Genomic DNA, 11,219 nt, shown 5'->3' with positions numbered 1-11,219 from the left:
CCGCTAACCGCTAACCGCTATAACCGCCAACCGCCTAACCGCTTAACCGTCTAACCGTATTAACCGCTAACCGCCTAACCGCTATAACCGCCTAGCGGTTAGCGGTTAGCGGTTATTGGGTCTACTAACCGCTAACCGCCTTTTTATATAATATATTTTTATAATTATAATTATAAAAATATTTATACATATAACATAATCACTTGATCATTAAATCACAATTTTTTTAAAAAAATAATTAAATAACAATTTGAGTATTAATGTATTATCACTATAATTTATATGATTATATCATATAATCACTTGATCATTAAATCACAATTTTTTTTTAAAAATAATTAAATCACAATTTGAGTATTAATATATTATCACTATAATTTATATGATTATATCATATGAGATTGATCATTAAATCATTTGATTATATAATAACAAATTATACATATATAATATGACATAACTCATAAGTATACCAATTCATACTAATACAACAATTAAATATCTAGAGACTTATTTCCAATGTATGTTATAAACTTATAAGTCTATATATATTATAAGTCTATATAAGTCTACATATGTATATGAATAATATAAATGTATAATATCAATACTTAATCATATGATTCAATGACAATTCAAATACTTTATTCAAGACTTCAAGTGAATCATATTATTAATGTACAATGATAATATGATTCGTATAATATCAAATTAAGTAATTGACATTGGATTAAACAATGACCAATGTGTTACTTATAAACACAATTTAAGTATTAATGTATTATCATTATAATTTTAGTAATTTATATATTATCACTATAAATGATATGATTATATCACATGATGACTTGATCATTAAATCATATGATTATATAACAATAAATAATACATATATAATATGACATAACTCAGAAGTCATAAGTCTACAAGTTAATCATATAATTCATGTACAATGATAATCACAATTGATTCAATTGAATTAAACAACATATTACTTATAACTACAAGTCTACAATTTAATTAAAGCATTATTAGATACTTTAGGAATTTAGGATTTAGGCGTTTGAACATTACCATTTACCATTAGATATTAAATTCAATTTAAAGAAAAAAGATTATAAGTAAATATGATAAGAATTTAAATAATTAACCAGTTATGATTTAATATTTAAGGAAATTTTTTTGAAGTACAAGTAAATGTAAATTTTGGGTCAAATATTTTTTATTTTTCAATATGGGCTCTTTTTATAGCAATTCGGCCCAAGAAGATATTAAAAATACAAGAAAAAAAAATGAGGGTAAAAAAAAGCCCAAAAAGCCCTAAAGAAAGCCCAAAAAGCCCAATTTTAAAAAAGCGGTTAGCGGGCGGTTATCTATTTCGCTAACCGCTAACCGGCGGATAACCGCTAACCGTTAACCGCTAGGCGGTTAGCGGTTATGGTTAGTAAAATCTACTAACCGCTAAGGCGGTTACGGTTAGCGGTTATTGCCACTAACCGCTAACCGTAACCGCCTTTGCACCCCTATGAACTACCACGTTTACAATCCAACCACATCAAACTACCATTTGCTTCCTAAAAACCCCATTCCTTCAGTCAACCTAGTTAAATCGGATGGAATATTCTCTTTCAGACGTTAAATCTCATTAAAAAGATAGAAATACCCCCAAATAAAAAATTAAACAAAAAATATAAATTTATAAATATATATATATTTTTTAAAAATTAAAAGAAGGCCGACCCACCCTAATGGTGGCCAGGGTGGCTCACCGCCACCCCTGGACCCACTGGGGTGTCGCGCATGCCACCCCTAGATCTGGCTGGGAGTGGCTCATGAGCCACCCCTAGGCCATGGGGGTAGCCACCCACCACTTTCATCACTCCTAGGGACAAGGGCAAGGGCCAACCCTCAATCTGGACAAGACCTGGCTACCTCTACTCTTAGCACACAAGCTACCTTGGGGGGTTGGGTGGCAATGAGCCACCCTAGTCAGCGAGGGTGGCCACCCACCATCCCCAACCACCTAGGGTGACGCGCGACCAACCCCCATCTAGATCAAGGGTGGCCCGAAGGCCACCTCCACCTTAGGGGTGGCACACAAGCCACCCCCAGAGGTGGCTGGGGGTGGCTCGCTGGCCACCCCCTCCACCAATGGGGTGGCTATGAGTTGGCAGCCACCCCTCAATCTTTTTTTTAATATATTTATTTATTTTTAATTTAAAATAATACGTATCATCATTCTATTGGTGATGACGTAATACTCAAGTATTTTGACGGAATTTGATTACATGGCTTAAATTGTTATTTTGGCTTATCCCAATAATCTTTGAATTATTATTATTATTTTTTTTTTATATCACACAAATGAATTTTTAATTTATCACAATCACATGGACTGATTTTGCATTTACAATTTTTTTTTTTTTTTAGTTTAAGTCATTTTTAACTGTTTTTAAGTTTTTTTTATATTGACCTTTTATTTTTATAAATTAATTTGTAAGTGTTTTTTTTTTAATTTTAATATATTTATATTTTTTGTTTTAATTTTTATTGGGTTTTTTATTTTTATTTTTTTGAAACTGGTTACTAATACATGAATAATATATATTTTTTACTTTTAAGGGTATTAAATGTAGTTTTTGTTTATAAAGTTAGGATATTTTGGTCATTTCAAGTTTTTTAAAGCGGTTGAGTTACGGAATGGGGTTTTTGGGAAGTAAATGGTAGTTTGATGTGGTCGGGTAGTAAACGTGGTAGTTCATGGGGGTATATTGACATAGCGTGGTAGTTTATGGGGAAAAGGGTAATTACCCTAACTTTATTTGATTTGATTTGATTTTTTTTTTATTTTTATGTAGATTAATAATATAAAACCCTAAAAGGCTAGTGATATTAATGATGGCTAATCCTTACCATCCGAATTAGGATCATTTCTATTTCATTTGAATTAGATAATTTTCAGTTAGTTATAGTAGATGAGTATTTTTGTCTACTCAAAAAGTGAAAAGACAAAAATACTCCTTCCACTATAACTAACTGAACATTATCCAATTCATTTGAAATGGAGAGAATCCTGTTCCTAACCATCCATGATAGTAAACCAAAAAAGAGTCAAACACCCATAATCACATTGAGTTGAATCTTCATGCATCTACTCACAAAAAATTGGACAAGCTAAAAGGTAGGACGGCTTACTTACCAAATGTAGAATTAATAGGAAGTAAATAGACTAGCTAGGAGGGCTACAAGTAATGTTGGAAATTTATGTAAGTACATTACTTAATTATATGATTTCTACCAAAAAAAAAAAGGTAAAGGGTGAAGATTTTTCACATATATGCATGTTAACTAATCCTAACATATTATAATAATTCATGTCAATCCTAACCATTCATGATAACAAACTAAAAAGAGACAATACCCGTAATTATTACATACGGCTTACTTACCAAATGTATAATTAATAGGAAGCAAATAGACTAGCTAGGAGGGCTACAAGTAATGTTGGAAATTTATGTACGTACATTAATTACTTAATTATATGATTTGTACAAACAAAAAAAAAAGGTAAAGGATGAAGATTTTTCACATATATGCATGTTAACTAATCCTAACATATTATAATTCATGTCAATCCTAACCATTCATGTATGATAACAAACTAAAAAGAGTCAAATACCCGTAATTACATTGAGATGATCGAATCTTGATGCATCTACTCATGAAAATTAGGACGTGCAAGCTAAATGAGGGTGGTACACTAGGCAGGGCGGCTTACCAAATTTTTTTTTTTAGGTAGATTAATAATAAAAACCCTAAAAGGCGAGTGATAGAACCCTAAAAGGCTAATGATATCAATGATAGCTCTTAATTCATCGCAATGGCTAATCCTAACCATCTATGATAATAAACCAAAAAAAAAGTCATACACCCATAATTACATTGAGAAGAATCTTCATGCATCCACTCACATAATAAACCTAGCCAGATAGGTATAAGAAGGAGGTATTACAGACTTTATATATAATTTGCAATTTGGCACCCTCACCACAATACATTTGAATGCATATTGTGAGTGAGGAATAGAGGAAATTCAAAATGGAGTACTTGAATTTTGTGTGTTTGATTGTTGCAGGTTTATTGAGTGGATGGGCTTTTGTATTTAGGTTTCTCAAGAGTGTGAACGAGTGGTATTATGTTGGCAGGATGGGAGAAGTGGCACTCTCTCTCCCACCAGGTGATTTGGGATGGCCTTTTCTTGGGAACATGTTGCCTTTCATCAAGTCTCTAAGTGCTGGTGACCCTAATTCTTTCATCAATAGCCTCGTATCCAGGTCTCTCTCTCTCTCTCAAACATTGTTTGGAATATGTTGTTCTCTCTTAAAGACTTCAGACAAGATCTAGATCCCACTTTATATGTGATAAAGTTGCACGAATGTAGTACTAGTATTAATGCATAATATTCTAACAAATTCTTCTTCTTTTTCACTTTAGATAACTAAGCTTGCATCCATATTTGAAGATTAATTTCAGATTATAAGTTTTGGATACATTTCGAGACATCTAATTATTTCAAAATCCTAGATAATATATCTATAAATTTAAGTAAGAAAAAGAGTATACTTTTTCATAATTCTTCCAAATCATTTTTAGTTAAGAATTTAATTCACCCAAACAAACTTATATATTCAAATTATGAATTAATCAAGTGATATCTTATTCCCTCACTAAAATTTAATACTATTCATCTAAAAGAATCACAAAATGACATATGTCTTTAATTAATTGGAGATACAGATACGGGAAGACAGGCATCTACAAAACCCACTTGTTAGGGAGCCCAACTGTCATCGTTTGCTCGCCCAAATTATGCCGGCTTGTCTTAACACATGACGAGAATTTCAAACCTGGTTATCCTAAATCCACCAGTATTTTAGCAGGGAGAAAATCCCTACATAATGTTTCAAGCGTAGAACACAGGCGTCTGCGCCGTCTGCTCACAACTCTCATCAACGGACACCAAGCGCAAGCAATATATGTCGAACATATAGAGGACATTGTTAGTAATTCCTTGGATGAATGGGCTAGCATGAACAAGCCATTTGAGCTCTGCACAGAAATGAAGAAGACTATCTTCAAGGTCATGATGCACGTTTTCATGGGTTCTGTTAGTGATTCTACTTTCTCAACAACACAGAATCTGTTTAATGACTTTTTTAAGGGAATAGTTTCCTTGACCATTGATATCCCCGGGTTTGCTTTCCATAAAGCACGCAAGGTAAAATTTCTTTGTTATATGAATCATTTACTTAAAACAATGTATTCTTGAAATTCACTACATCATTTCACGATTCATCTGTTGATCATGATACTTTAAATAAAATATGAATGGAACGAATATTTTAGTTAGGATGGAAATCAAGAGGAAAACAAAGAGAAGATGGGTAGAAAAAATTGTGTATAAATTTTTCTAACCCCCTAGCTTATTTGTAGGCATCCATGCAACTCTTCATGAAGAGTTGCAACCCAATGAATAGTAGCAATTGTATGAAGAGTTGTACCTCTTCTCTTCTAACTTTCACCTTCCATGAAGAAAGTGTGAGGATGACCACATTGTTACAGTGTGATAATCTCATTCACATCACCATCTCCCACTTGATCACACTATAACATTAGGTAATAAACTTAATTAAGCATGATTAATTACTTTGGTATTAATACTTTTCCCATGTCAACTCTCATTTGTGAGCCTCCACAGATCAACATCAGATCATGGCCGGCTATACGTATGCACACTTTGCCATTTCCTTATCTAATTATACCATTTACCATATGCTCTCCCACTGACAACATATTAGATGTGACTTTCTTTCACTATTTTCCAAGCAAATGACATCAATTCTCTATTGTTTGGAACATAGTACATAACCATACCATAATTGATGACTTCAACCATAAATAAGCCCATGTGTCGACCTGGGTCGAATATTCGATCAAGTACTTCCTCTAAAGTCCTTATTCTTGAGGTTTTTCTTGATACACCGTATCAATGTCTTTTACACTTTCTCAACATAAATATTACCTAATCTCAACGTGATGCCTTTTACTAAAATTTACATTCATCAGAGTTTTAATATTTGTACCTCATTAATGCCATCTGCCTCAATTGATCAATCATTTCCCTACCATGCAGAAATGCATAGCATCGTTCATCCATGCATTTCTAGATCCTTTCGACTATGCGCTAACTTATATGTAGCTATCACCTAGGTGTTTCTTAGTCCTATTGACACCCCTCTAAATTTATCCAGAGACAATTCCTTAGTCATAGCATTGGCTACCATCTTAGTTGAGGGAATAAAGTCAACTTTAATTTCATCGCTTTCCACTATATTTTTAATATAATGATAGTTTAAATAAATGTCTTTGCCTTCGGAGCTATGTGTTCCACTTTTTACTAACAAGATAGTGGACTTAATATCACAAAATATATTGATTGGTCTGCTAGGTATGCCAAAATTTAAATTGTTGATAAAATGTTTAATCTAGGCCACATTACTTACCATTGTGATGCACAATATACTTTGCAACACAATTACTTTTCATACTTAACCAAGAAATAGTCATTCTACCAAACAAGAACCCATACCCGGCCACGAATCAAATTTGTGTCATTTGCATAGCCTACAAAGTCAGCATTTGTATATCCTCTAATTCTAGATCAACCAATCCATAACTTAATTTCTATATTACCATTATCCTCCCTCATAGGGTGGATATTGTCACCTTTTCTAACCCAAACTTGCTTAACTGTGTATGGTGGCCCTATGACTTTTAACCTGTCTTTGTTTCTTTTTTCCAACACATCAATCTTAGTCAAGACATCCATAACTAACCTGGACAACCCCTTTTGATTTTCCTTAGAATAGGAATTCTCATGCACAAGGTCATGGGGTCTCAACAAGAAACAATATGGTCGGATATGACTAACCTTACCACAATGATGACAAGTAGAAACAAACCTAAAAGTATGTTGTCTTCTAGGAGGAGGAAGTGACTTGGGCATAGGCAAACCATCATCAAGAACAATCTTCTTACCTTTATTAGCAGTAGCAGAAAATAATGTGATATTACTTTTAGTGATAGAATGGGTGTCTCAGGTAGAAAGAACATAATTAAAACCCAAATCTCCCTTGTCACTATGAGGTTTTTGTAAATTCAACAGACACTCAAGTTTTTTAGTAGAAAACTTTTTTCAATTGATTTTTGGACATTTGAAGTTCGTTCTCAAGTCATTTAACTTTTTCATTTAATACACAATTTTCATATTTCACTGATTCAATCAAAGCATGTGAATCTGACAGTTTAGCAACCAAAGGCTCGTTTTCATGCTCAACATCATTTAACTTATTAAATGTCAATTTATTAAACTTTTTTCAATTTGGTTCATTCTTTAAAAAGCTTATTATAAGCCACATACATATCGACATCCTCATCGGAATCATCATGAGATGACTCATTTTTTTTAAAATGCACCCCCCTTATATGCGATTTATATATATACATTTTTTTTAAAATGCACCCCCCTTATATGCGATTTATATATATATATATATATATATATATAAAAGGTGAAGGTGGTATGAACCACGTACTTTTTTCGAGAGCTGTACATAGAAGTATATATTTCTCAAATGGTATCCTATGACCCAATTAAATTAGAATTTTTTTTTTTTTTTTCTCAGCTATGAATCAAATTATTTAGATTGATAATGGCTTAAATGCATATCAGGCAAGAAAAGAGTTGGTGAAAATCATTCAATCTATCTTGGACAAAAAGAGGATGACGGCTAAAAGTGACGATCAACACAAGGGAAAGAAAGATATGATGGATTTGCTAATGGAGGCTGAGGATGAGGATGGTCAAAAATTGGAAGATGAGGATATCATAGCTTTGCTGCTCGGTTTCTTCTCAGCTGGTTTTGGGAGCACGACAACTAATACATTACGGGCAATAGTAAACCTAGCAAACCATCCTGAAGCCCTAAAACAAGCTAAGGTAGTTGGTTTAAATCTCAAAGGCCAACATAGCTTCTTATATATGGTTGGAAAGCATAATTTGATATAATCCATTTTCCAGGAAGAACAAGAGGAGATCACGAAGAGAAGGCCATCTACCCAGAAAGGATTGAACTTAAAGGATATTAGACAAATGGAATATCTTGCCAAGGTATGGAGTTTTGACTTTTTCATTCCTTCTGTTGATGCTCTTTTCCGATGAAGCATTTCATCCATTTATCTGACTTGGCGTAGCTCATATCATAAAAAATATAAAATATAGGGTAAAGTCCACATACTCCCCTCAAACTACCACTCAATTGACAATGTTCCCCCCAAATTTTTAATTGCGACAATGTACCCCTAAACTACCAAAATATTGTCAATATACCCTCCAAAGCTAGCAAAAAGATCAAAATGTCCCTATATATTTATCAATATGACAAAAATACCCCTAAAATTCAAAAACAAAAATTAAAACAAAAATTTTAATTTTTTTAAAAAAATTATTTTAATTTTTAAATGATTTTTTTAAACCGAAATTTTTATTTTCAAAAAAATCAATTGTTATTTTTTTAGATTTTTTTAAAATATGTTTTAAAAAAAACGAAAACTTTTTTTTTTTTTAAATGAAAATATTTTAATTTTTTTTTAAAACGGAAATTTTTTTTTAAAACATTTTAAAAAAAAAATCGAAATTTTTTAATTTTTTTTTCTAATAAAAAGATTTTTTTTTTTTTTAATTTTAGGTTTTTCCATAAATTTTAGTATTTTTTTTAAAAAATTTTACTAAGGGTAGTTTCGTCAATGAGGGGGACATTGACAATGTTTTGGTAGTTTGAGAGGTACATTGTCGCAATTTAAATTTTGGGAGGAACATTGTCAATTGAGTGGTAGTTTGAGAGAGTATGTGAATTTTCCCCTAACATATAAAAGTTAAATTCTATTTTAGTACCTATATATGCTTTGTCTCGTTATTAAATAGTCATTTCGGTTGGCAAAAGTGTCATAAATAGCACTTGTGGACATCTTATAATAGCTGTCGATACTTTCGTCCATAAGCTTAACGACCAACCATGTCAAGTGCTCTCCCATGCCACATCAACATTATTTGAAAATTAAAAAAATTTAGTGGTGGAAGAGATCTACCCCGCCACCCACCTGCGGGGGATCGGATGTCACCCCTCCATTTTTGTTAGTATTCTAACAAAGTACGTAGTTAATGCCACATGGCCACTAGGAGACTAAAACCAATAATATGTTGACATGTGACAATCTAACATAAATTACAAAACTAAGAAAACAAAAGGCAAAATTTATTGCTTAAAAAAATGAGGATGAGGCTGGCCTCCCGTCATAAGAGAGGGACAACCTTCTGTGAGCAAAGGCCAGCCACACATTTCTTTCTTTTTTTTCTTCCAAAAGAATTTTATTTTATTTTTTTGTTTATAATCCATAGATTTGTAATTTAGGTTAGAATGTCACCTGTCAATATATTATTGGTGCTGATCAATCTAAGTGGCCACGTAACATTAACTTTCTTGGGCTTGGTCTGTACTGGCTCTAGATGACTAGACCTGAGAAGTGCATGACATCAATGACTACTTTTTCCTTCTTTAATAGAGAAGTAAGCCACACAAATCTATTCTATAAAATTCAAACTACAACAATTAATTTTTTTTTCTTTTTTAATAGAGCGCAAACCACATGCATGGATTGATTTTGCAAAAAAAAAAAAAAAATTCTAAGATAAGGGAGACCTTCTACAAGTGTGTTTCTAATACTCATGCTTAGAAGCTTAGTAAAACCCTCAATATGTGTACCAAGCTACAAACTCTTCTCATTTCATGATATCTTCTCATTTCATGATACAGGTAATTGATGAGATGTTGCGCATAACAAATGTCACAGGGTTATTCCGAGAGGCAAACGACAATATTAGCATCGATGGTAAGTAGACATGGCCAATATTTCTTCACTATTTATTTTCCTCTTGTTTATAATATATTGCTCATTAGGCAAAAGTTATTTATTTTCAGGCTACACAATACCAAAAGGATGGAAAATTTATGTCTGTCTTGGACCTATTCATATGGATCCTGAAACTTATGAAAGCCCACAAGATTTTAATCCGTCAAGATGGGATGTAAGTGGTATACTTAGATATGTAAAACATTTTTTTATTTTTTTTCAATTATTTGGTACATATTATGATTTTTTTTTTTTATATATTTCTTTGAAATATTTCTCGAAATAATTGAATAATTATTTCTCTTGTAATAGAATATACAAGTCAAAGGAAGGACTTTCCTTCCCTTTGGAGCAGGAAGCAGATCTTGTCCTGGAATGGACTTGTCCAAGCTTGTCATGGCCGTTTTCCTTCATTTATTTGTCCTTAACTACAAGTGAGTTTCCTCAACCTTTTCAATATGGCCAACTTTCTCTTCTTCTTTTTCTCCAAGGGAATGAAACATCATCACGAACAACATATATATGCTCGATCTATTAGACCTCCCTAGAAAGTTAGTTGGCAAAGGATCGGAATTACTTCAATTTTGTTAACATAATCTTCTAACAAAGTATCTTTATATTTTTTTATTTTATAAATATTTAGTACTTTCTATTCTTAAAATGGTTTACTATTACGAGTGCAGGCTCAAGCGACTTAATCCAGAATCTCCACTACGTCACTCAATGATGGGACCAATGGCCGAAGACAACTACCTCGTTGAAGTTATAAAGATCCCATAAACCATCCTAATATCTACATGTGATGCTTTGTTTTGGGTCATGTTTTACTTGCTTTATTAATAAATGCCTTGCACCATGTAATAGTGTGCATGAAAATGTTGTTAACTTATCATATATATAATCATATTAGCCTTCTATTCCAAAGATGAGATGCCTTCAATCTTATTTACATCCCTTACATTTAAGCTTTTTGAAGTTCTTACTTGAATTGGGAACTTGATACAATATGATGTGAAAAACGCTTAACAGGTTTAAATATCACAATTTTATGCGGAATTAACGGATATTTAAATCTAAGCAAACAATCACCAAAAACAAGTAAAATCAAACACAAAGATTTTGGCGACGAAGAGGAAACATTTTAGAAAACATTCTAAAAGTAAAACTTCTCTGAGACAGCAAAACCCAGG

The 11,219-nt window shown here is 32.3% G+C and overlaps 1 protein-coding gene across 1 annotated transcript; it reads left to right on the top strand.

The window, feature by feature from the left end:
- Positions 1-4,058: 4,058 nt before the first annotated feature.
- LOC132161623 (beta-amyrin 11-oxidase-like) lies at positions 4,059-10,955 on the top strand. Its single transcript, XM_059571782.1, has 8 exons — positions 4,059-4,334; positions 4,798-5,278; positions 7,793-8,059; positions 8,141-8,230; positions 9,933-10,008; positions 10,098-10,204; positions 10,342-10,463; positions 10,713-10,955. The coding sequence occupies exons 1-8, from the start codon at positions 4,099-4,101 to the stop codon at positions 10,807-10,809; spliced, it is 1,476 nt and encodes a 491-aa protein (XP_059427765.1). The 5' UTR covers positions 4,059-4,098; the 3' UTR covers positions 10,810-10,955.
- Positions 10,956-11,219: the final 264 nt, after the last annotated feature.

Source organism: Corylus avellana, chromosome ca9 (assembly GCF_901000735.1).
Source record: "Corylus avellana chromosome ca9, CavTom2PMs-1.0".
In the NCBI taxonomy this organism is placed as follows: Eukaryota; Viridiplantae; Streptophyta; class Magnoliopsida; order Fagales; family Betulaceae; genus Corylus; species Corylus avellana.
Note: the sequence above shows the minus strand (reverse complement) of the source record. Positions and strands in the feature narration are given on the sequence as shown.

Coding starts and splice junctions, on each gene's coding strand:
- LOC132161623 (XM_059571782.1), top strand. CDS start 4,099: ATGGAGTACTTGAATTTTGTGTGTTTGATTGTTGCAGGTTTATTGAGT. Junction 5,279..7,792: donor CTTTCCATAAAGCACGCAAG/GTAAAATTTCTT, acceptor AATGCATATCAG/GCAAGAAAAGAGTTGGTGAA. Junction 10,205..10,341: donor TTAATCCGTCAAGATGGGAT/GTAAGTGGTATA, acceptor CTCTTGTAATAG/AATATACAAGTCAAAGGAAG.